General features: G+C 34.8%; 5 protein-coding genes across 7 annotated transcripts in view; 4 read left to right on the top strand and 1 right to left on the bottom strand.

Annotated features, from left to right (window-relative positions):
* The first annotated feature begins 4,445 nt into the window (after positions 1-4,445).
* Positions 4,446-5,773, top strand: LOC113005300. Its single transcript, XM_026140674.2, has 2 exons — positions 4,446-5,101; positions 5,184-5,773. The coding sequence occupies exons 1-2, from the start codon at positions 5,055-5,057 to the stop codon at positions 5,608-5,610; spliced, it is 474 nt and encodes a 157-aa protein (XP_025996459.2). The 5' UTR covers positions 4,446-5,054; the 3' UTR covers positions 5,611-5,773.
* Positions 5,774-10,656: 4,883 nt separating this feature from the next.
* Positions 10,657-11,849, top strand: LOC113004158. The gene is made up of 2 exons (XM_026136610.2): positions 10,657-11,102; positions 11,186-11,849. The coding sequence occupies exons 1-2, from the start codon at positions 10,690-10,692 to the stop codon at positions 11,823-11,825; spliced, it is 1,053 nt and encodes a 350-aa protein (XP_025992395.2). The 5' UTR covers positions 10,657-10,689; the 3' UTR covers positions 11,826-11,849.
* A 727-nt stretch (positions 11,850-12,576) lies between these two features.
* LOC113005768 lies at positions 12,577-14,353 on the bottom strand. Its single transcript, XM_039458249.1, has 3 exons — positions 14,105-14,353; positions 13,546-13,930; positions 12,577-12,716 (listed from the first exon to the last, which is right to left on the bottom strand). The coding sequence occupies exons 1-3, from the start codon at positions 14,351-14,353 to the stop codon at positions 12,577-12,579; spliced, it is 774 nt and encodes a 257-aa protein (XP_039314183.1).
* Positions 14,354-22,282: 7,929 nt separating this feature from the next.
* On the top strand, positions 22,283-23,017 carry LOC113005838. The gene has a single exon (XM_026141738.1). It carries the CDS (start codon positions 22,283-22,285, stop codon positions 23,015-23,017), a length of 735 nt encoding a protein of 244 aa, XP_025997523.1.
* Positions 23,018-24,953: 1,936 nt separating this feature from the next.
* The window catches only part of LOC113003293 (transient receptor potential cation channel protein painless-like), a 35,272-nt gene continuing 32,625 nt past the window's right edge, over positions 24,954-27,600 (top strand). The window contains exons 1-2 of one of the 3 annotated variants that reach the window (XM_039458503.1): positions 24,954-25,143; positions 25,492-25,605. In XM_039458503.1, coding sequence (XP_039314437.1) covers positions 25,140-25,143; positions 25,492-25,605 — 118 coding nt within the window. In that variant the 5' untranslated portion in view covers positions 24,954-25,139. Of the gene's footprint in view, positions 25,606-27,600 lie in introns of all 3 variants that reach the window. The other 2 variants (XM_039458502.1, XM_039458505.1) reach the window with 2 other exon arrangements.

The raw sequence follows: 27,600 nt of genomic DNA, 5'->3' as shown, positions 1-27,600 counted from the left end.
ACAATACATATTACATACTTTTTTATGTGTTTGTTTACGTTTATTTTATGAAGATGTTGTGGATAAGTAAATCAGTATTATTGACACGTAATATTATTATTGCAGATTTTAATAACTCCCGATAATAAATTCCAAGCCTATACTAGTTTATTTTAAAATTAAAGTAAAGCATTTTTTATCTTTAGATGCATTCGCGGTAACAAAGGAATTCACATTTTATCATGTACCAACCGCTAAATCTTAGTTGAATCATTTATGTATCTCTATATACAATAATCATACATCTATCAAACTAGGGTTGAACGTGTATCATACTGATATTGACTTGCTAACTAATCCGTTAACGGACATCTATCGAACCATGAATCATTTATCGTATCACAAAACAACAAAGAAGACATACATGTACCATAATAAAACATCATAATCGAACCACTTGCGTAATACGGTTGAACATGTATAGTATATCTATTGTACTGCATTATACCATTATCGAACGTCTCCTATATTATAATCAAACATTTCTTATACCATTTACATACCACCATCGAACATCCATCGTACATCTATCACACTACTCTCGAACAATGAATGATCATTTATTGTACCACAAAACAACAAAAAAAACATACATGTACCATAATTAAACATCATAATCAAACCACTTGCGTACTACGATCGAACATGTATAGTATATCTATCGTACTGTATTGTACTATCATCAAACGTTTCCTGTACTATGATTAAACATCTTTTGTACCATCTACATACCACTATTGAACATCCATTGCACGTCCATCAAACTACTCTCGAACCATGAATGATCATTTATCATACCACAAAACAACAACAAAAAAGACGTACATGTCTACTTTTTAAAATAATAAAATGTGTATAAATTAAAATTAAACCTCTGGTCATTTTCTCTGTCTTTAACGAACACTTCAATAGTAAACTGATAGCGATTCAATAACGGTACAATGTGGTTTGATAATGAACTCATAGCGGTTCGATGAACGTACGCTAGACGTTCAACTACGATACAATGCGGTTTGATAGACGTATAATAAATGTTTGTTAAATGATACGTAGATAGTACAAGAGATCGTGATACAGGAAATGTTCTGTCATGGTACAATGTAGTCTGCACGATCAAAATAAAGCGAGAAAACCATAACATTTAATATTATGAGAAAATCACTGTTTTTTGCATGATTTAACGCTCACCATCGAGAGATAGCAAGCACTGTATGACAATCTTCAGAAAGTTTGAATCCTCTAATGTAGTTGGATTAAGTGCTTCCAGACTTTGTGCATGCGAGCGAGCACCCGCGCGCGCGCGCGCGCGCGTGTGTGTGTGTGTGTGTGTGTGTGTGTGTGAGTGTGTGTGCGTGCGTGCTTGCGCGTGTGCGTGTGCGTGTGCGTGCGTGACTGTCTTATTGATATGTATAATATGTGATTTTCAATATATAGATTTGCGAGAGTTAGTCGAGCCGTTCGAAACGCTACAGATTTTTGTATTAACAATAGCTATACGTTAACATCTCGTGTAATACAGCTCATTGATAACAGCTTTGGCATACGCGGAAATTCGGTTGTTTTATAAAGAAATAAGAACATTTTTCAAAAATGCTTTGGTAGAGGAGGAGAGGGTATTATGGCTACTGTCGACAATATGGCTATTCTTATTATATCCGTTATTAGGTGACGTATTCTAACAATTGCTTATGGAGTTATTCGTTTAGTAGCCCGCCGTTTCTAGTGATGCTAATATTTCAATACATAATGACTTGCAATTGTTATAAGGCATTTTGATATTTGAGCATTTTTAAACTTTTTTCAAGATACACTTTTAACGTTTAATTATGTACATTTCCTCATTATTGTTGAACTTGGGTGTATTATCACACGAAGGTACATACACTGAGTGTTTTTTTATTATTTAACTTTTTATTCGGCCGTATAATTTTGAGTTATAAAAAGTTAAAACAATAACATGGAAATTTGTTAATATGGATTTTTAAGCAAAATTTTTATATTGAAATATTTCTTCGATAAATCGATTATCATTCTACAGGGCGGTGTTTAGAAACATTAGAGACATCATTTTATGTTTGTTGTTTAAGGAATGATATACTGATGGGAATTACAGTGTTTATTAATTTTCGAATTGGCTCTACAGATCACAAAAGCCTTTTGCAGAATAAGAGTACGCAAAACAAAGTCTGGGGTGGTAAATTTTACGAGAAAATAGAACAAAAAGTTAAAAATTTATTTATTTTTGGCTCGTGAATTTGTCAACTGAGATTAACTTTTGTCATTTACTGATGTTCTGTAGCTCGTATGTATGAAATTAGACCAGCCCGGACTTCAGAAAACTCTAACAAACAACACTGATTATGTGTCATTCCAGTCAAAAGCTTAACAAAAAGATTTAACATGTAAACAGCTGTACGTGTACAAATTTTGTTTAGCGCACGTAAACGATGACAAGCAGAGGAGTGACTGTAGTTGATAGGTCTTTTTGCAGATGACAAAATAATCGAAAAACAAAGACAGAAATATGCGTTGGACAAAGAGTGATAGCCTGGTCTCTCTCGAAAAATAATCTGCAGTGTTAACGTCGAAGAAGTTCTTCGGTCACTATAGCATCCTCTTAATGTTAAACAGGGATAAAGTAATATTTCTAATGAACTTTTTAATGGTATTTCTAAAGTTTCTGAATACAGAAAAATTCTAAATCAGGAAAATTCTGAACAATGGAAAATAAAAAATATATAATTTGGTAACAAGGTACTGCGTTTTTTTTAAACTAAACTAATTTTTAAAAATTATTTTTTATGAATAGCCATTTTATAACCACTTTTCTTCTTCCAGCAATTATACAGTGCATTAGATTTTTATAAATCACGTCCCAAATAATAAGTATTTCATTATTTTTAGTTTTGAATCTGTCAAACAATACTTTGATGAATGTAAGCGTTCAAGTTTCAATAGAAAATATTAATTATAAACAAAGTTATTCGATAAAATCTAAATGGGTGTTGTATTACCCTCTCTTCCTCTATAGCCATTGGGGTGGGATGAAACATTGTATGATGGAACAACTTGTGTAATAACCTCATTCAATAGTGTCGTTCACACTTTGCATATTTTATATCTTTGAAGATTTTGACGTTTAAAACCAATTATAAATTTACAAGCTGCTGTAGGAAGCCTCTAATTTTGTATATTTTGCAATACATAGCATGTACCAGAATAAGTGATGATATAATAAATGTTTACAGAAACGTTATTCTTACAAAAATTAATATTACGCAATACTCTCTTCTCCTCTATAGCCATTGGGATGAAACATTGTATAAAGAATGATGACATCGATGGTGACGACGATGAAGATCTTGTATATGTTAAGGGGCATGAAAAACAAGAGTGGTTGAAGGATATGCTGGATGCTGATGCGAGAGATAATGTAGTCATCAAGACCATAGATGCTGATTATGAAGACATGGAATCTTTGAATAAATTAGATGCTACTAACACTATACAATGTGGAAAACATGTTAAGAATTGCGCATAAAAAAATGTATTTAAAATGTATAATTGGTGGTCACAACGCTAAAAGAAAAATTGTATTATTTGAAAAAATAAAAATATAAAATACATAAATATATATATTTTTTTCTTTCCCTATCCCGATAGTTAAGAATCAATAGTGGTATAATAATGATTCAATAGTAGTACGATTATGGAACAACGCGGTTCGATAGACGTTCGATCATGAAACAATGTGGTTCGATAGACGTTCAATTGATGTTCAATTATTGATCAATGTGGTTCAATAGACGTTCGATCATAGAACAACGTAGTTCAATCGATGTTCGACCATGGAACAATGTGGTTCGATAGACGTTCGATTATGGAACAACGCGGTTCGATAGACCTTCGATCATGGAACAATGTGGTTCGATAGACGTTCAATTGATGTTCAATTATTGATCAATGTGGTTCAATAGACGTTCGATCATAGAACAACGCGGTTCGATAGACGTTCGATCATGGAACAATGTGGTTCGATAGACGTTCGATCATAGAACAACGCGGTTCGATAGACGTTCGATCATGGAACAATGTGGTTCGATAGACGTTCAATTGATGTTCAATTATTGATCAATGTGGTTCAATAGACGTTCGATCATAGAACAACGTGGTTCAATTGATGTTCAATTAATGTTTAATCATTGTTTGAGTATATATTATTGTCATAGAAGATAAAGCGTTAGTCATACTATGCGACCGAGAACATAATGTGTGTGGGCAAGAGAGCAGGAGGGAGGGAGACAGAGAGAAAGAGAGAGAAAGCAATACGTTTATTCCTAAATAATTGTTATTTGCTAAACTAATTTTTTAATAAATTAATATAAAGCACCCCATAAAGATAAATCATATCAATTTTAGAAAAAAGCGGATTTTCTATGTCAAGATAAAACATTACAATAGATTTTCCATTATTTTTTCTTCCTATGATTAAGTTGAATAAAACTTCTTTTGAAGATTTTCTTTTCAATAAGTAATATCTATGAGAAATTTCTAGATTTGAATGATATTACTCTAAGAATTTTCCGGAATGTACGATGTGATACTGCTAGCTCTATAAATTAGGAACACTGAGACTATAACGATCATGAGAACAGATTATTTCCCTGTTCCCTACATGGTAGATACAATTATCGTACATTTATAGACATATCAAATTATAATAGTAACTGTGATCACGATACAATCTCAAAGCTTTATAGACGCAACCATGTGATTCGTGGCAAGCTTTCTGACGTAGAGAAATTTCACGAGTGGACCTTCGTTAAGTTATAATCTGTATTAAATACGAACAAGTGATGTAAAAAATTTATTTTATTGGATATATGGAAAAGATTACAAAATAGAGGAGAGGATTACATAATAGAAAGGAAGCAAGAAAACGCTGTCGCATCAGTCGATCAGTGAACAGTCAAAAACTCAGAAAGAAAAAAAAAATATATATATACGAGAAAAGAATGGACTACTACGTGCCGCTTCAACAGGACGAAATGTGTGAAAAAGTGTAAGTATTTATAATTTTTATACATTTTTTATATTTTGTTTCCGTTTTTGCAACTAACTTATCCATATTTTTTTATTTACAGAACATTGCCACGGTATACGCCTCACATTTTGGGGAGATTGGCATTGACGTCCACAGCGTATAAATATCTCGACATTAGAATCAGCGTAGGACCAACATCGTTTGTGGAGGTACTTATTGGTGACAACCGAGGCAATCAAATAATTCTGGCTCATGCAACGTGGACAGCACTGTTCCAGAAACGTGCGGACATTGAACGACTCGTGCAGTCGACTTCTCCTTCCTCAGCATTACCGATTGAAGATCTTATTGTACAACTCATTAAACTGCGTAATGAAAATATTGTTAAATTAACATTACGCGATACTTGCATGTATTTGAAACCAAAAACTGTACTTTTTCTGTTTGAGCTCGAACAATGCGTCGAGCATATATATTACTCTTTATATCAATATACATATACAGTGAGCGAAAAATATATTTTGTAACCCTTTTACGCCAAAATTATGTTAATAATAAATGCGATGCGGCAAAACTCTTGTGAGAAAAATATGATAAAACTTCGCTTTTAGAATGTGAAATGTTAGCTTACGCTTTAGATAATATTGTACATGATGCATTACATGACAAATAAATAAGAAAAAATTGAAATATTATAACGATGTCTTCAATATTATCTTTTCCTACTTTTAACCATTGTTCCCTTAAAAGATATAAGCATTAGTCACACCATATTCAAGCGAGAACAATGTGTGTGGACAGGAGAGAGAAAACCATATACAATAGCCTTAACGTGCGCGAGCGAGAGCGCACAGGAGGGAGGGAGACAGAGAGAGAGAGAAGGGCAAAACGTTTATTCCCAAATTGTTATTTGCTAAACTAATGTTAATAAATTAATATAAAATTTATATTAAATTGATAGTAGGTTAATATTAACCTAATATAAACATAATAAAAATTCATATTAATTTATTAACATTAGTTTAGCAGACAGCAATTTGGAAAAAACGTTATTGTGGAGAGAGAGAGAGAGAGAGAGAGAGAGAGAGAGAGATAGAATTATTCGGGAGACTCATGGTAACGGTGGTGATTTCTCCAACAATTGTTATTTTATTTTCCTATTTAAAATTTTTAATAAATTAATATAAAATTAATATAAAAATTATTTTAATTAATACTATAATATAAAAATTATGTTAATAGCTTGATATAAAAAAAAAAAATTATTTTAATTAATAGTCTGATATAAAAATTATTATTTTAACTAATACCTTGATATAAAAATTATTTTAATTAATTGCTTGATATCAATTAAATTAATTAACGAGGGGGATACCCCCCATACCCCTCCCCCTCCACCGTGGCGTCACATACCTCCCCCGTGACGTCACACACTTCCCCTTTCCCCCACCACTAAGTGGTCCAGAAACCGCCTCTATCATCTACTAATAATAATTTGTTTAAATGTAACATATTTTTTCATATTATTTATTTTAAAAAGAATATATAAAAATGGTTTTATTAACATATTATTTATTAAAATTATTTATTTTATTTTCTATACTTCGCATGCCAGTGTTCTCAATCGCACGCGTTCTTATTTCTAAGGTGTTCTCAGAAGTGGAAGAGAATAGGGAAAATAATAATAATAATTTGTTTGAATGTAATATATTTTTTTCATTTTATTTATTATTTAAAAAAGAATATATAAGAATGATTTTATTAACATATTATTTATTAAAATTATTTATTTTATTTTTTCCTCGCTCGTTTGCTCATGCTCTTCCACGGCTTATCCTATACTTCGCACGCCAATGTTCTCAATCGCACGCGTTCTTATTTCCAAGGTGTTCTCAGGAATGGAAGAGAATAGGGAAAATAATAATAATAATTTGTTGGAATGTAATATATTTTTTTCATTTTATTTATTTTAAAAAGAATATATAGAAATAGTTTTATTAACATATTATTTATTAAAATTATTTATCTATTTTTAACATACACAAATAATTTTATTTGTCTTTATTGGATAAATTCTTATTTATTTTTAATAAGTATACAATTAATTTTGCTCTCCCACGGCTTATTTTATACTTCGCACGCCAATGTTCTCAATCGCACGCGTTCTTATTTCTAAGATGTTCTTAGGAATAAAAGAGAATAGGGAAAATAATAATAATTTGCTTGAATGTAATATATTTATTCTTTTTATTTTATTTATTTTAAAAGAAATACATAAAAATGGTTTTATTAAAATGTTATTAAAAATTATTTATTTATTTATTTATTTATTTTTAATATACACAAGTAATTTTATTTGTCTTTATTGGATAAATTTTGCTTCTTATTTATTTTTAATAAGTATACAAATAATTTTAGTTATTTTTATTAAATAAAGTATTTAAATGAAAAATATCCGGTTCACCATAATAGTAGTAAAACCACCATCCATGTAAAGTTGATTCGCACCATAAGAAGTCCAGTTCATCTCGTAGTTTTTTCGTTCTTTTTCAATTTTTATTTTTTTTTTTTTTTTGTATATTTATGAAACCTACTATCTCGAGATCTTCGATTCGTAGTTTCTGTGGATCCAAAATATATAAAGTAATTAATAATTTAAATACCAAAAAAACACACACACATACACCTGCGGTTCATCAAACATCAATAACGTCTCCCGACGAACTCGAAGCTCTCGTGGTTCGATATATAACTCTTTACTATTTTGTGCCTCTGTCAGCGACCATTTAGGAGGGATTCGTCTCACAATGTATAATCCTGATGATGATGATGATGATGATGACGATGCTATTTCATCTCCATTCTGTAAAAATAAAAAAATATATATTATTATTAATCAAAATAACACATGTGTACTCACATGCACATAGTTATACACGGACCTACCGTTCGTGAGGTCCCATCTACCACTCTTAATTTAATGTTTTTTTCTATATCATTTACTTTTATTGTAAAATTCTGGAAAAATAAAAGAAGCATTAAAATGTGTAATAAAACCCAATATATATAAATATCATAAAACAATACCTATGCTGGTATATATTTTAGTAATATCTCTCTCTGAAGAGACACCTGGTTTACAATTTTTTCGGTTCCAACTCTAATGTGCTGTATAAAATTAATAAAGTATAAAATTTTATTTAATAAAATATTAAAAAATACATGTATTTTACTAGTGACACAAAACAATATTCAGTATATTAGTATTCAGTCATTCAGTATATTCAAACAATATTAAGTATATTATAAATATACTTACTCCATTACATGGGTATTTTACATGGGTAAGTATGCCATTTTTTTGTTCGTGAGACAATTTTTTAATGCACACGAGATACAAACGACGACGACGACAGTCCAACCCTTATGACTGACGCTAAGGAGCGCAGTCCATCATTTTATAGTTCAAAATGTACGTGATTTATCTACGAGATGTTAAATCCCACAGTCAAAAACCTTTGACAGTAATAATTTAATACTTATCTTACAACTGAGTTCTTGGTAACAAAAGAAACTCAAGTCATTGTCACAGCTGTGACAACCACGTTGTACCACACTGAATAGCTATCAGCCTCGCTAAGGATAGGAAAAATAATCAAAAGTTCTATTTCAATTTACACATTTTTATTATTATTTCAAATTTGCACATAACATGATTATAACATTTTATTTGTCATTTAACACATCGTATGCAGTATTCACATTTGTACATATTATAATATTTTATTTGTCATTTAGCGAATCGTATGCAATATTATCTGAAGCATAAGCTATTAATTCACATTCAATATGTCCATACGTTTCTCAGTCAACGATCTCCACGTTTTATAAGGCAGAGCAATTTGATTTCCGCGGTTGTCACCCAGCATCAATTCCACGTAGGATATAGATCCTGCGTTGATTCCGACCATTTATAAGATGTAGAAGTTAGTGCAAACCTTCTCCCCAAAATGTGTGATGTGTATCATGGTAGCGTTCTGTAAATAAGATTACAGATTAATGAGATAAAACAAAAAATATTAAAAATATTAATGTATCATGATGATGATGATGTTCTATAAGTAATAAATAAAATAGGGATTTTATAAGAAACAATGAAATATGAAAATATGAAAAAATAAAATGAAAATATAAAATAATTATAGATACTTAAGATTTCTCACATGCTTCGATCTGGATCGAAACGTAGTAGTTCGCCATTTCTCTCGTATTTTTCAAGAGTTGTCCGTTAATAATGAGCAACTGATGAGAGTAACGTTTTTAGATTTCTTTTTATTTTATAATCCCCACCACCATATCGACATCAAATGTGGAAATTACATATTTTATGATGAGATCATACACATATTCAAACGTAAATCTTGCAAGCGTCGACAGATGTGATGAGATCACAGGATAGTAAAACTCAGTTTTAGTCACGTTTGAATGTAATTTAATATTACAATAAAATCATATAGTATTGCAGATTTGCATTTTCAGCATAAAAGCATGTGTCAAAGTACAGCAGCTGTGATGATATCATAGGCGCTGATACCACAGATCTATAAAATTAATTTAGACACACGTTTGAATATAATTCGACATTATGATGAAGTCATGGAGCAAATGTGACAGTTTTGTATTTTTAGCGAACGCCTGCTGTGACACGTTTAAAAGTAATAGGATATCACGATGAAATCATTTAATAATTTTACAAAGTCAGTGATATCAAATATACATGTGAATCTTACAAGCGCCGATTTATGACAACTACGAAGACTTTAGACATGTATCAAATGATACACTGTGAATAACATTTAAAGTGATGGTGACATTATAAAATGATAAGATCGCGATGCATCCCATCAGTCTATGCAGTCAAGCACATTGTAAAAATGGAGCAAACGGAGCGTAATTTGGTGGAGCAATCCACTCGATTGAATACGCATAAAGAGTATATGGCGTGGGAGCAACGTTGTATCGAGTTCATCGAATCGCTAGATGGACGCAGCCGCAGTAAATATCCGCGATTGTCAATCGGCGGAAGACAATCTGTGATCGCTTGTATCACGCGACTAGAAGATTTGAAACAAATGATGCGTGGGCGGTTTGTGCAAATGGGCGCTGGATATAGTACAGGACTCCGATGGCGTGAGATAGATACAGTTTTTGAAAGTCGTATACTGACTGGTGCTGTGATTAATTTCAAACACATTGAACCGTATCAATTTCTAGAGGATGCGCGAGAAATTGTACTTAAGCACGTGCAAAGTTTCATGCAGAGACATGGCAACGTAAAGATAAACGCTATTTTTAATGGTGAATTTGTCGCAGGTGACAAACGCGCTAATAAGTGTATCACAACAAGAAATTATGAACTCTTTCAATGCTCCGATTTGCATGAGTGGTACCAGTTACACGTCATCGAGATAATCCTAGCATCGTTGGAGGAATTCTAAGAACGCGATAGCGGATGGGCGTTGTCGCGTATACTAAATTTAACAATAAATATAAATAAATATAACCCTTTGCATGCAGGATGCAACATCCAGTTACCAAGTAAAATTATGATGAAGAAAGCTGTAGTTAATGTAAAATCAAATGACAATGCATGTTTTGCATGGTCAGTGGTGGCCAGTCTGCATCCTGCTGAAAGGAATACAGATCAAGAATCTTCATATCCACATTATTCTACGGTATTAAATCTGAAAGGCATTGAGTTTCCAATGACACTGCCACAAATTAAAAAGTTTGAAATTCTCAACAAAATCTCCATTCTCAACAAATCTCCATCTATACTGCATCGAGGAGAAGAAACTATCTATTTTTCCTATACGACTCACCGAACAAAAAATGGACAAACATATAAATCTGCTATGCAGGATGACAATGTGGGACATTTTGCGTTGATAAAGAATATGTCCCGTCTCATGAGTTCACAACTCAGTAAGAAAAAGAATAAGAAATTCTTTTGTGATCGGTATGTATATATTTCGGAAAATACAAAAATATGTATATATAAATATATTTTTTCTAATTTCTCAAAAATAAATTATATTTCAGATGTCTACATTATTTTAGTTCGAACGACAAGTTGGAAATTCACACAATGGACTGTGGAAAAATAAACGATTGCGCTATCATATTACCAAGCGAAGATGACAAATGGCTCAGCTTTAAAAATTACTGTCGAAAGGAACGAATGCTGTTTATCGTATACGTCGATTTGGAATGCATCCTGGAGAAGACTGAGGATGAGAAAAATTACCAACATCATCGAGTATTTAGCATAGCATATTATGTACACTGTGCGTATGACAATTCGCTATCAATGTATCAGTTTCATCGCGATAAGAATTGTATCGCGTGGTTCGTCGAGCAATTTAAAGATTTAGCACAAATTGTAAATAATATTCTGTCGGTTAATGTTCCCATGGATTTAACACAAGACGATTGGAAAAAATTTAACAACGCTACACACTGCCACATTTGTGAAAAACCATTTACGAATGAAATAGAACGGGTACGCGATCATTGTCATTTAATCGGTCGATTTAAAGGTGCAGCGCATTCAAATTGCAATTTAAATTACAAAGATTCGCATTATATTCCTATAGTTTTCCATAACTTATCTGGCTACGACGTGCATTTTATCATCAAGGAAATAGCTACAACATATGAAGGACGAATAAACTTCCGATAACAAAAGAAAAATATATTTCATTTACAAAAAATGATAAGAAAAATTGCATAAAATTAAGATTTATCGATTCTTTCAAATTTCTCGCATCTAGTCTCGATAAATTGGCATCTTTTCTTAGATAAGCTATGCATAATGCAACGGGAATATAGTAATTTATCAACAGAAAATTTCGATCTGTTAACACGAACAGGTGTCTTCCCATACGAGTATGTTGACTGTGTGGAAAAATTGGAAGAGTCATGTTTGACACCGCGCGAATCATTTTACAGTTCATTGACGGGTGACACAGTATCCGAGAGCGATTACGCGCATGCTGTCAACGTGTGGCAGCGGTTCTCCATCCGAACGCTCGGAGATTATAGCGATTTATACTTGAAAACTGACGTACTGTTGTTGGCTGATATCTTTGAGAATTTTCGCGATAATTGCATCGCGAGTTATGGACTCGATCCCGCGTATTATTATATTTTACCCGGTTTTACGTGGGATGCTATGTTGAAATATACACATGTAAATTTCGAACTGCTAACAGACATTGACATGATCATGTTCATCGAACGTGGCACACGTAGTGGTCTGAGTCAATGTTCAAACAGGTACGCACAGGCCAACAACAAGTACATGAAGTCATACGATCCATCGAAATCATCATCGTACCTGATGTACTTTGACGTAAATAACTTGTATGGTTGGGCAATGTGTCAGCCATTACCATACAAAGATTTTCGATGAGTAGATGACGTAACAAATTTTATGGACATCGCGCTAGATTCTCCAACAGGTTACATTCTTGAAATAGACTTAGAATATCCACAACATTTACATGATGCGCACATTGACCTATCGTTCTGTCCAATGCGTGATAAACCGCCCGGCAAGCGGCAGGACAAGCTGCAGGTCGCACGGTAAACAAGGAGTATTACCTTGAGATTATGCGGCGTTTGCGTGAATCAATAAGAAAAAAACGTCCGGAAGTGTGGAAAGAAAATTCATGGATTCTGCACCATGATAATGCACCTGCGCACACGTCGTTACTAGTGAGTACTTTTTTGGCCAAAAACAATACTATCATCATGTCTCAGCCACCGTATTCACCAGACTTGGCCCCCTGCGACTTTTTCCTCTTCCCAAAATTGAAAAGGCCTATGAAAGGACGAAGATTTGCGACGATTGAGGAGATTAAGGCTGCATCGCTGGAGGAGCTCAAGGCAATACCCAAAAGTGCATTTCAGAAATGTTTTGACGACTGGAAAAAGCGCTGGCACAAATGCATTGTATCAGAGGGAGATTATTTTGAAGGGGATAACATAATTTTGGATGAATAAATGAATATTTTTTTATAAAAATGAAAAGTCACCTTACTTTTTGATCACACCTCGTATTAGATCAAAATTGCATGAAGTGTATACTATATCTGAAACGAAAATTGCTCTTAGTCCGTATGATAAGCGATATATTATGTCAGATTCTATTGACACGTTGCCTTGGAGACATTATAAAATACCAATGTAAATAAAACACTTAATTTGTATAATATATGTATATTTGTGTAATTGTAATAAAAATTACAAATATCTTGTAAATAAGTAATAGATTTTTTACAATACATTATCCTTATGTATCCACGAATTGTGTGAATTATCAAATCCCAGCCATTTCATATAAACCTCATCCCCTCTTTTGCGTAAAATTTTTTCAACGAGATACAAGTTAGAATTACCGACTCGCTGAAGCTCATATTCGTAAAATCCACCGCTGATATGTTTTCCACAGGAATCCTTCAATAAATACGTCACGGGATTAGTTCTCTGCACTTTGGCAATTTTAAATATCTTCGTAGTCCAATTCGGTGTATAACCTTTATCAAAAATGGTCTTAAATTTGCTCACGCGTACCAATTCATCCACTTTGAACCGCGCGGGTGCAGCAATTTTTATGCAACTATACACAGTGGATAAGAGTTTTTCGGCAATCGCAGGGGTAACATTGATGGGTCGCATATCAATAGTACGATGCCTTCGCGAGTTGTATTCTAATACGAGACGTGGTAACAAATCGATCCATTTATAATTTCCATTAAGCGTAAACTGCTTCCACATGTCGTTCTTTAATGAACGATTAAACCGTTCAACGATTGATGCCTTCATTACGGAATATGTTGAATAATGATTGATATCATGTTTTTTCAATAGTTTCTGTACCGTGGCGTTGTAAAATTCTTTTCCTCTGTCAGTCTGCAAATTTTTCGGACATCTTTCATCGTCTCGCATTATCTTTGCAATCGCATTAGCCACTTCATTGCCACTCTTGGCCTTGAGAGGCACGGCCCATGCATACTTGCTCAATACATCGATAACGGTGAGTATGTAATGGTAACCTCGGTTAAATCTCATGTAAGGTCGCATCTCAACCACATCCGCTTGCCACAGGTTATCGTATCCGCGAACAATGACATGCCTCCTCGGAAAATTTCTTCTCGCTGGAGCATGAAGTTCCTCCACTAACAGCTGCTTTTCGGAATTGTTCATGTTTGATTCACAAATGATGGAGAGATCTAATGTATCGTTTTTTTTACTCTGCGCTATGAGTCACTGTATCGAGTTGTCTTTGAATTTTGTTAAGCATAATCTCTACTTTATTTTGGAGAGTAACAATCTTCCTCTCGATTTTGTCCTGGTGATTTTTCAAAATTTGTATGCTCTGTTGTACATATCGTTTATTGGCAGCATCGCCATCATCTACAGGTAACGCTACGTGACGAATCTTGCATGACTTTACATCAAAATTGGCGTTGACTTTGCAAAGAGCATTATCGCGGACGTAACTTCTTATTAATCCGTTCCATTTGTAATACGATTCCCTTCCGCTACTTCCGAGCGATATCCCAAACTTATTGATTGACATTTCAACGTTGACTAAAATAATATGAATAGCACAACTCAATTTATAATTAAACCAGCTTCGCGAAGTTCCTCGAATAATCGACAGGATCTCGTTATCGTGAGCGTTGTGTCCGGCTTGGCGTGAGGCCTCGTGCAATCGAAGACGATCGACGAGTTCGTTCGGATCGTTCCAATGAACGTAATCAATCTTGTTGTCGTTTAACGTAACGGTGTTCGGTATACCTCGTCCAACTTTATCCAGTGCTAACATGGGGGAGATTATATTTTTATACTTGTGTCCTTTGTTACCTAATATTGGATTACATTCACCATGGTCTCGCCTATATGCGTTTGTAGTTAATATGATATCCTTATACTTCTCTACATCGTCATTCGTGATAGATATCAGCGTTGGATATTTTCATGAAAATTAACTCGTACAGACCTTGAGTACCCTTGTATCTTTTACCGTCTATGGATATATCATCGTTCTTGTGCAAGTCGATACGTTTGTTACCAAGCATCGTTCCGGTATTGTTGAAGTAAACTCCGTAAACGTTATCTACGTTGACCGTTTTTTTACCGCTCGAAACAGCTCCCATATATTTTTGTCCCAATGGACCATAATGTATTTGTAATTTTTTTTGCCCCTCAGACGTTTCTAACTGTGTCGAACGGACATCACAAGCGGCTCATCGGTGATTTCGAAAACCTCTTCAACGGAGGGTGCATGATTCTGCAATAAATCGCTATCTTGTAACATTTGTGATGCTTTATTAAAATTAATTGGTACAGTTTGCAATTTAATTGGAGTAGAAGTCATTATTGAATTATTAAACGAAATGTTCGACCGTTTTCGTTTTGGTTCCACGTATTCTTCATCTCCCGAAAAGTATGCACTCTCAGCCTGTTTAGACCCATTTTCAACGGTATTTTCAACTCCAACGGTATTTTCAACAATCTGTTTTAGAGGTTCAATGATTGGTTTAAAATGTCTTTCCAATGCAATATCTTCTTCCATTTTACCCGTTTTTAATGCGCGATATTTTTTGCGAATTGTGTTACTTGTTTTTACAATCTGTTTAGCTATCTTCTCGCGATCTATCTTACTATCCATGTTGAACATTCAACGTATCGACAACAACTAATCATTCTACGGTATTGCAAAGTCGTTAAATTCTTTTCTATATCTTCCATCGACAAGCGCGCTGTCCTTGTCAATCACTAGAAATCCATATTTTTGTTGCCAACAAATCTGACATAAATCGCAAAAATCCTCGTAAGACATGTCAGTGTTTACATGATCGTTGTATACATGCTTCAGATTGGTGCCATCCTGTTTGAACATAATTAACAAATTCGCGTTGTCACGTAGGGGAGAGACTGGGTCTGGTTGTTACAGGGGTTGGTTGTTACAGCGCCAACGGTAGCTAAACCAAAACCGCTATAATGACGTTAGAAAGAGATAAATAATCACGCCACTGTCGGCCGACATACCGCGCGAGCTAGCGGCGCTGGCGTTCTTGTGAGAAAAGCCCGTGCAAGCAGCCGTCAAAAACGCAGGTTCGTAATATTTTCATTTTTTAGTAATTGGTCTAGCACTTGTTATCTAAATAAGCAGAAATGTGTATGTTGTGGTATATACTCTCTAATTCCTTCTGTTTACAATAAACTGTACTTTTATAAGCTTTACAAATTTTTGTATTTTAATATTTAATCTTAAGAGGTTAGTTTCGGTGTTGGGGCTAAAAGTGACATTTTCTCGGGGCAGGTTGTGACAAACCACAATTAATTTGTGATTTGTCACAATCTGCCCCGTCGTGCTTCTTGCTGACTGGTATAATTTAAATTATATAAATTTGTTATTTTTGGCAGGATGAGGAAGTATAAAAAAAAGAGTGAGCGTGGACAAATATCTCAAGACATCTACGACAAAGCAGCATCTGTTTTAGAAGAGGATAAAACAAAAACAGTTCGTGGCATCGCAAAAGATTTTGGACTATGTCATATGACGCTAAGAAGATACTTACAAAAACGAAGCGAAGCAAAGGAAAAGGGCATACCTATGGAATCTGTTACAATCGGTTACCAGAAGAATAGACAAGTTTTTAACAACGATCAAGAGACTATTTTGGTGAATTATTTAACAAAATGTAGCCAAATTTACTACGGATTAACGCCAAAAGATGTTCGACAGTTAGCATTTGCTTGTGCACTTAAGTACAATGTTATTATGCCGCAATCGTGGCATAATAATAAAGAAGCAGGAGTTGATTGGTTGACAGCGTTTTTAAAACGCAACCAGTCTTTGTCCATAAGAACACCAGAGGCTACTAGCCTGAGCAGAGCCACGTCATTTAATAAAACTAATGTTAATAATTTTTTTTCTAAATTGTCGGAAGTGTTGGATAAATATAAATTTTCTTTTTCACGCATTTGGAATGTAGATGAAACAGGTGTTACAACGGTGCAGAAACCTAGAAAAATATTGGCTCCGAAAGGTTCAAAACAAGTTGGCTTCATAACATCAGCAGAGAGGGGGGGGGGGTTCTTGTGACTCTTTGTATAGCAGTAAATGCAGCGGGTAACTCGGTGCCATGCATTTATCTTCCCGCGAATAAGATACAGGGACCATTTTGTTCGCGATGGAACTGCAGATTGCATTGGCGCTGGTAACTCGAGTGGCTGGATGACTGGAGTTGAATTCAGAATATTCATAAAACATTTTATTGACAGTGTAAAACCATCTCCATCTGATCCTGTGTTGTTGTTATTGGACAATCATTCTTCGCACTTGGATATAGAAGTTGTTGAAATGGCTAAAAAAAGCAATGTAGTGTTATTGTCCTTTCCACCACATTGTTCTCATAAGCTTCAGCCCTTGGATGTAGGGGTCTATGGACCATTTAAAAATTACTATGCCAGCCAAAAAGATGCTTGGCTTAGAAACCATCCGGGTAAAACAATGACTATTCTCGATATTCCGTCTATAGTGAACAAAGCTTTACCCTTGGCATTGAAGCCAACTAATATCATCAACGGATTTGAAAAGACTGGTATTGCGCCATTTAATAAAGATATTTTTCCAGATGATGACTTCTTGTCTGCTTTTGTTACTGACAGAACACTAGACGGCACGGCTAGCTCAAATATTGAAAATACCCCAGTTACAACAGAGAACACTCCAATTCATTTTGCTAAGACTCAATCTCCGCCGACTCAAACTGCCTCCTTGAATGATACTACATCTCTTATTTTGGAATTTACCGAAGATAATATTGAAGTGGGTGCCGTAGAAGAATGTGAGAGCTCTGTTTGTGCTAACCCAGTTGCAGGTTCTAGCAGAGATTTGATCTACGATGAATCTACCTTTGCTCCTGAGATCGTTCGACCTTATCCAAAAGCTGCTGTTAGAACAAAGAAGATAACACAAAAAACTCGAAAATCAGCTATTTTAACTGACACGCCGGAGAAGGAAGCATTGACAAAGCAAGAAAAAGGAAAATACATCCAAAAAAATTAAAGTGACCAAGAAGGGAAAGGCTGAAAATACAAATAAGAGAGGAGAACCAGCTAAGAAGAAAAGAAAGATTAGTGTAAAAAGGAAGGTATTGCAAAAATCTGACGAAGATAGCTTAGAGGATGATCATTTTTGCCTCATATGTTGTGAATCATTTGATCAGAGTCGAGCTGGTGAAAAATGGGTGCAATGTATTGTTTGTAAAAAATGGTCACATATGAAATGTGCTAAAGGAAATATACTATCCTATGTTTATTTAAATTGCGATAGTGATTATTCCGATTGAAGTGACTGAACTGTTGTTTTTAAGATCTGATAGTTTTTCTAAAATAATTATATTTTTTTTTGATAGCCAAAGTTTTATGTTATGTTGGTTCTTAATAAGATGTTTTTCTAATAGAGCTTATAATTTTCGTTTACAAGTTTACAAGTTACTTGTATTTTTGTTTTAAAGAAAACTATAATTTTATTTAATCTTTATTTTGTTTTGATAAGGCAGAAAGACCAAAAAAATGTATGCCTGAGTTTTTATTTAAATAAGAATATAATTTTACTTTATTTTATTTTGTTGTAACAATTTACCCCGTGTGGTGTAACAACCCCTGGTGTGGGGTAAAAAGTTACATGCCTCTTTTTTCAGAATTTTTTAATTTATGTAATTTCTAATGGGCGGTTACATAAAATTATTATTAAATTTAAATCCTGATTAGTTACTGAATCTAGCAAGCCTAGATTCATTTATAACAACTACATAATCAAAGAGTTGAGACACTTTATAGAAAAAATGTCACAACCAACCCCGGTCTCCCCTATAAGATGCTTCGGTATCTTGGCATACGTTTGACAGAGATAGAAGTAGTCAACGTTAGCATGCCGATCCATTGCAAAGTACTCTCTTATCGTATACCTTGCTCGTCGCATGCTACATCATCAAAGATAAAGATGGAATTCGGAAGCGCTTTGCTCGGAGGAATGACGTTGCTATTGTTGGAGAATGCAAAATACCCAACTTCTTCAATCGGTGTTAATAAGTTTTCCAGATATCGATATTTCGGCTGCTGAAGCGATTTCGAGTACACATACACGTTCTCGAAACGTACACCGTGCGGGCTTTCCAGCATGCTTATCAACACGTTTGTCTTGCCACAATTTGACGGATCGCAAATGATGCCACGTATAGAAATCGGTAGCATATTTCCATGTCTGCGTGTTTTTATTTCGGGTATTATCTTATCATCAAAATTAATTACTCTAATTGCCTACGGTTGCCGCACAAACCGCATATTTTCTTTCCCTCTACGGTAACAATAAACTGAAAAATTTCTATTGCGAGTAGCTTCTATTTATAGAGGCGCGTAGAGTGAAATCGCTCAGTATGCAAAATGTTTCTTATCGTGTCAGATATCTGTGATGTACACAGTTTGACTAGCGAACAGTTAAAATATATACCAAAAGTTGTTTTGCTACAAAAGTTTCACAATTATATCGATCATTTATGGGACAAATTGCCCAAACATATAAAAACAGATTCGGAGGTTCAACAGTACCGTCGGTGTTTCAAACATTATAAATTACGTCTCAGCATACGCATATAGACGGTCCGGCACCGTTGAGAAAAAATTGCTGCGAATGCCTGCAAAAGGCTGCAGTTTATTAAATCGCGCGATTAATGCACTTCCTTTCGAATTACATATCCCCGGTTATCAGTATTGCGGTCCAGGAACACGTTTAGAAGAGCGATTGGCTCGAGGTGACCGAGGCATCAATCCATTGGATGCGATGTGTCGTGAGCATGATATAGCCTATTCGCACAGCAACAATCTCGCGAAAAGACACGTGGCTGATAATATACTCGCTTCGAAAGCACGGAAACGCATTACAGCGAGAGATTCAAGTCTCGGAGAGAAAGCTGCTGCGACAGCAGTTTGGGCGGCTATGAAAACCAAGATGAAAATCGGTATGGATCTGAAATCAAAGAAGAAGAAGAAGAAGACAACGCGGATACTTCCGGTAGCAAAACGTGGTGGTATCCTACCCGTCCTGTCATTGTTGGGAGTTCTCGGGTCATTGGTCGGAGGAGCGGCTGGAGTAGCAAAGGCCGTAAATGATAACAAGGCACAGCGTCAACTGGAGGAATTAAAACGTCATAATCGTGTCATGGAAGGTCATGGAGTTTATCTCGCTCCGTATAAGCGCGGCCGAGGAGTATCAAGAAGAAAAAAAAAAAATGTCGATGAAACATTAAAAATGTCGATGAAACACCAAAAGGTGTTACTACAAACCTTGAATTACTTCAACTAGCAAAACGTATGCACATTCCACATTTCCGAGGAATTTTTATGCGTACTTCATTACCAACAGGGGGAGCACGCCGAAACGAGAGCGGTATCATGAATTTGGACAGTGTCGAAGGACCGTGTACTCATTGGGTGGCGTACGCAAAGAGGGGGAATCGTGCTATATATTTCGACAGTTTTGATAATCTTCGACCACCACAAGAATTGGTGCGATACTTTAACAGTGATGTGACACGTATCGAGTACAATCACGCGCGTTATCAACGTTACAATCAAAGCAACTGTGGTCAACTATGCCTACGTTTTCTACAATTGGTTGACAATCAATTTAAAGATCAACATTTCGCTATTTAACTCAGTATACAACATGTCACTGACATTTACGTTAACCGGCAAAAGTAACGTCCTCGCGGTAAGCTACTTTCCAGCTGTAGATTTAAGCGATGGTGATTACGAGCTCGGTTTGACAGACTTTGAAACCTACAATAAGATACGTAATATAAATTCCTCAAATAACAAATTTTATTATGACAAAGACGACAAGGAAATTATCATTCCCGAAGGATTGTACGAACTGCGTGACATTGACAAGTATCTGAGACATACTATATCTCATGTTTCAAACGATGTTACTAGGAAGAAGTTGCTTCATAAAGAGATCGATGAAGACGAGGATAACGAGATTATGATTCGCGCCAACAATAATACTATGAAGAGCAAGATCCAGTGCTCTTATCGAATAAATTTTAGCAAATCCGACAACATTGGATCGCTGTTGTGATTTTTCTCAAATCGTATGCTTGAACCTCGACAATGGCACGAATCAGACTTACCTATAAATATAATCAATGTAAACATTATTTGTATAGAATGTAACCTGACCGCTGGTGCGTATAACAACGACAAGTGCGTGCATACGATACATGAATTTTCACCGAGTGTTCTTCCCGGGTATAAAATCTCGGAAATGCCTGCACAGATCATTTACTTTCCGATCGTCGTAAGGAGCATTACTGACTTGACTATTCGCATTGTGGATCAAAACGGTCGATTAATTGATTTCCGCGGAGAGGAGATTACTGTTAGATTGCACGTACGAAGACGATAACGTGAGATGCTCGTGCTGAATGAGCAAGAGCGAGACACAATTTGCAACAAGAAGATCACAACAATCAAAAAGACAGCAATCAAGAATATCCAATTGCTTGGTAAAAAGAAACTTACTCCATCAAATGTTGCATATTTGAGATCACTGGGATTCACCGTACAAAATTTCTGAGATGTCTGATATTCTAAACATTGGAGGTGACCCGATCTTTGACGATAGCATTGTCAAGATTGAAACTCACTCGTATAATCTATACGCTAACACTACGTTTGGACATAGTGATGAAATAAGGATACCTATACAACAACAGGATTTATACACATTGCCGTGCGAAAGTTTTCTCTATGTCGAAGGAAAATTAGTGAAGAAAAAAAAAATGATGATGACGATGATGCATCAGAAATAAAACTTGGAAATAATTGTGTAGCGTTCATGTTTGATGAAATTCGATATGAAATCAATGGTGTGGAAATTGATCGCAACAGAAACGTTGGAATCACTAGTACTCTAAAGAACTATGTATCTCTTACGTTTGACAAAGGAATGATAATACAGAATGCCGGATGGGACATGTCGTCCACTCTGTGGGAAAATTATTTCAATTTTTGCGTGCCGCTAAATTTACTGCTGGGCTTTTGCGAAGATTACAAATGGTTATTAACGCGCACCATGAATTAATTTTGATACGAGCGCGCAATGATAACAATTCTATTGTGGAAACGAATAGAACGACGGAACCGGAAATTGAATTGTTCAAAGTACAGTGGCGAATGCCACATGTTACGTTAAATGAAGTCAATAAATTGTCCATACTACGAGCTTTGGAAAGCGGGCGATATCTAAGTATGAGTTTTCGTTCCTGGGATCTGTATGAGTACCCCTTGTTGCAGAGCACTACCAAACATTCGTGGGCTGTTAAAACTGCAACACAATTAGAAGAGCCTCGATTCATTATCTTTGCACTACAGATCGGTCGCAAGAATATCATGTCTCAAGATGCTACTATTTTTGACGATTGTAATTTGATCAATGTGAAACTTTATCTCAACTCTGAATTTTATCCGTACGATGACTTGAATCTAGACTTTCGTAAATCTAGATACTCCATCCTGTTTGACATGTACCAACGTTTTCGTAAATCTTATTATGGACGTGATTCCTACGATACGCTGCTTAACGTGGTCACATTTCTGCAAAGAGGACCTTTTACAGCGATTAATTGCTCGCGGCAAAGCGAGTCCATCAAAAGTGCTACTGTGGACGTGCGCATTGAATTTGATTGCAAAGAAAATGTGCCAGCGAGCACTACCGCCTATTGCCTTATCTTACATGATCGTGTAATTGAATACTGTCCATTGTCTAACGTTGTGCGCAAAATCATGTAAAATGCAGCGTTAGCAAATATCTTTAATAAAATACCGAGATATTTTGTGATATGGTACAGTCTCAAAAAATTACTTGTCATGGTTGTGCTAACATTTGTGGATCTGCAAGGATTCACCATTGGAAAAAAATTTATTGTAAAGGAAGTAGCGGTATTGAAACAAGGAAACGTTCTCACGCATTACATTTTTACGAATTCCGTGCCATGGAATGCATTGACAAAATCCGAAAGATCTTGCGTTTCTTGGTTGGCTGCTTATCACCATGGATTACAATGAGAAGATGGAATAGTTCAGTATCCGAAAACGAAGCACCTGATTTCAACAGCTGTATATGATAAAAACGATGATGAAGCTATCGTATACGTTAAAGGGCATGAAAAACGAGAATGGTTGAAGAATATACTTGATGTCAATGTAAGAAATAATGTTATCATCGAGACCGTGGATGCTGATTACGAAGACATTGAATCTTTAAATAATTTGGATACTGCGAATACTATACGATGTGCAAAACATATTAAAAATTATGCTATGCAGAATGTATTTAAATTATACAATTATTGGTTACAATGTCAAAAAGATGCTTTAAAATAAATGTATAAATGTATTTATGGTTTATTTTTTTATCTTTCCCTGTAATACATAAGTAATTCATAGACGTTAGACGTTTGATAATAGTATGATTGAACCGTCAACCATACTATTATGAAACGTCTAACGTACTACACTCGAACGTCAATAGTACAATGTAGTAGTATGATAGACGTACGATGTACGATAGACGTATGGTAGACGTACGACAGATGTATGGTCGATGTACGATAGACGTATGGTAAACGTAAACGTAGACGTATAATAGATGTTTGATATCAGTTTAATAGTATGATACACGTTCATTAATGCGATCATGTTATACAGTATAAAGTATTTAATATGCAACGGTCACTTGGTGTGAGACACTGCCATACATCTTGATAAAATGTATCTCTTGTGTTATCGAAAATTTAAGCTGCATGTGCATGGTAAGATAAAACAAGGAGGATAACGTCGCCATGTCACGTCTAACACAATTTATGTTTTATTAATTTAACTTATATATATTTTTCATATAATTTTTTATATAATTTTTTAGTCTCTTATTTTTTAATAATTTTTTCAATTTTCTTATAATTTTTAAATATTTCATTATTTGTGTATGTTAAAAATAAAATAAATAATTTTATTTTATTTTTAATTTTAATAAATAATATGTTAATAAAACTATTTTTATATATTCTTTTTAAAATAAATAAAATGAAAAAAATATATTACATTCAAACAAATTATTATTATTATTTTCCCTATTCTCTTCCATTCCTGAGAACACCTTAGAAATAAGAACGCGTGCGATTGAGAACTTTGGCGTGCGAAGTATAGGATAAGCCGTGGGAGAGCATGAACAAACGAACGAGGATAAAACGTGCGTATGGGGGGAAGGAGGATGATGCATCGCCACACCACATCGCAGCGTCTGCTGTACCAAAGATGAGCGCAATATATGGGAGGGAGTGAGAAAGAAAACGCATGCGCTTCCATCACCTATGCTATGATTAGCATCGCAAGGTGGCATCACTCCTCCTCCAAGACGGCGATTGAGAGCGTTGGCGTGGGAGCAAGAAGGCATACAGGGAAGGAGTGAGAGCGCAGTGCTTAAGTGATGTCATCTATGGTAATGCCGCGAGGTGGCATCACCCCCTCCCTTCAAGGCGTGGTTAGCACGATAAAATACATGCCGTGAAATGTTCCTCCCGCTCCCCCCACGTGACATCATCACGGTCAGTACGGAAAAGACGTGTCGTCAAATTTCCCCCCCCCCCGCTGCCCCCGCACCATCCTCAGATCCCAGAGTTAGAATCCGCCTTACTATACTACTATTACTTTTCTAAATATTTACCATATTAATAATTGAACAATAGTGCCTATAATTATTCAAATGTATTTCTATTCTTATGTTATCATTTTTATTCTATTGTAAATTGTAACAACTTCCACGTTTTTTTCAGAAGTTGGACAAGATCATCTGTACGTGTTGGATGATTTATTCCATGGATGGATCTGCCAATTGTTTAAGCAATACTGTGATATGCGTAAATAAATAAGCAAGATGTGACGTATAGGGTGCTTTCCAGCTATGACACACGTCAACACTGTGTAACACAGTGTCCATTAATGTAATAGAGAAAATTTTAGTTGTCTTACTACCTACACACTAATGGACAATGTGTTACACAGTGTCAACTTGTGTCATAGCTGGAAAGCACCCATAGTATATATGTATATATGTAGATATTAGTGTATAAGATATGTAATGTCCCGATTTCTTGCATACATACGAGTCATTTAATAGCAGAAGTAGTAATAATTTTATATTATGTTATATTAAATTTTGCATTTCCGTTGAATACCTTTCAGAATTTGAATGTTACATTTGATAGGTATCTATTCTCATCGAGATGTAACATCCCATCTCAAGGCTGTGATACAAGTTTCGGTGCTTAGAGCAACCAATTTATGTGGTTTTATGAAGCTTTTATCTCTGCATACGCTCTGTGAGGTCATTTACAATGTTATTATGCTAAGACGTTGAAATAAGATGTACACCGCGATTTTGCACAATCTCTATTTATCTCGACTTGTAATATCTGTACTGAAAAAGACCGTCATTAAATCTCAAAACGTTTGTCTGATATTGGAGTTATGCGTTGATTTGCGTCTGACATCCTGCGTGGCTCTTGAGCTCATTAGTCCCTAATTTTAAACTCAACAAATTTAATTACTGCCTCCAATGATTTAAACATTATTAGCAATAGCTTAACTAACAATACATCTACTATTAGTCAAGGTACTGTTGATAATATTTCAAGTAGAATTGATAGCAACATTGTCTTTGAAGATGTTTCTTCTAACTTAAATACAAAACAAAATTTAAATACTCACACTGAAAGCGTTAAAGACGTTTCAATTAACAATAGTTTCAATTATTATTCATACACTCATGAACAAGGCTGTATCTGTGAAGCAGTCTGCTGCAAATTGTTAACACGACGATAATAGTGATGATAATGATGATACAGTAATTACTGATAATTTAACTGAATGTAATGAGATTTTGTTAAAGAAACAAAAAAAAATTGGTTTCTTAACAGAAGCAGGAGTATCTTTGAAAGCAATAACACCAACTAAACGTAGACTGTACAAAATACATCGTAGAACGATCAATAAATTATCGAAAGTTAACAAATCACTTTATAATCAAAAGGATACTATAAAGAAACTGAAAAAGCTGTACAAAGACAACGTTTTCCAATATATGAAAAATCAATTGAATACTGTGACTCAAAATTTTATAGATTTTTTTCGCAGTTGCAAAACATAGACCGCGCTCCAACCGGAAAAAAATGGACTGACGAAGATAACATTTTTGCGTTATCTATTTATAAGCGAAGTCCGCGTACTTATAAATATGTATCCAACTTCTTCCAGTTGCCGTCACCTAGGACTTTTAAAAATAGTACTTCCAAAAGTTCCCTTTAATACAGGCATAAACAAACAATTGCTGCAACAACTTAAAAGTAAAATCAATGACACTGACGTACTAAACCGATATTGTGCTTTAGTTTTTGATGAAATATTGTCAGATAAAGGTTTTTATTACCTTCCTCATAAACAAATTATTATCAGATTTCAAAATCCAAGGGAATTAGGACGATGTAATAAACCAGCAAATCATGCGTTGGTATTAATGATAAAAGGATTGAGAAAATCCTAGAAGCAGATAGTCGCTTATTATTTTATTGTCGGTACAATTTATACTTCTGATCTGAAGTCAATAATAAAAAATACTATTTTACAACTTCAAGAAATTGGCATGATAGTAAAAGCGACTATTTGTGTTCTACTCAATAAAAGCAATTTTGGAATTGTGTACTGAAAATACTGTTGACCCAACTTCTTACACATTTGTAACCAATAATGTGACAATAGTAACAATTTTGGACGTTCCTCACTTATTAAAATGTACTCGAAATGCTTTACTAAAATGTAAAATTAGATTTAGGCCTAATAAGACAGCAAAATTTCAATATATACAGCAGTAGATATAATAGGCCGGTTTCAACTCAATTTGAGGTGGGCGAAGAGAGGAGGGGGGAGAAGAAGGGGGGAGGTTTCCCCCTCTTTAATTAATTAAATTAATATCAAGCAATTATTGAATATAATTTTTGTATCAAGCAATTAATTATTAATAATTTGTTATATCAGACTATTAATTAAAATAATTTTTAAATTAATTTTATATCAATTTATATCAATTTATTAAAAATTTTAAATAGAAAAATAAAATAACAATTGTTGGAGAAATTGCCCCACCATTGTTACCATAAGTTCCCCGAATAGTTCTCTCTCTCTCTCTCTCTCTCCCCCCCCTTTTCCTCTCCTCCTCTCTCCCTTCCCCCTCTCTCTCCCCCTCCCTCCCGCCATCCTATGCACTCTCGCTCGTACAAGTTATGGCTATTGTACATGGTTTTCTCTCTCACTCACACACA

This window comes from Solenopsis invicta, chromosome 16, assembly GCF_016802725.1.
Source record: "Solenopsis invicta isolate M01_SB chromosome 16, UNIL_Sinv_3.0, whole genome shotgun sequence".
Classification (NCBI taxonomy): domain Eukaryota; kingdom Metazoa; phylum Arthropoda; class Insecta; order Hymenoptera; family Formicidae; genus Solenopsis; species Solenopsis invicta.
The sequence above is the reverse complement of the archived record's forward strand: the minus strand, read 5'-3'. Positions and strand labels throughout refer to the sequence as shown.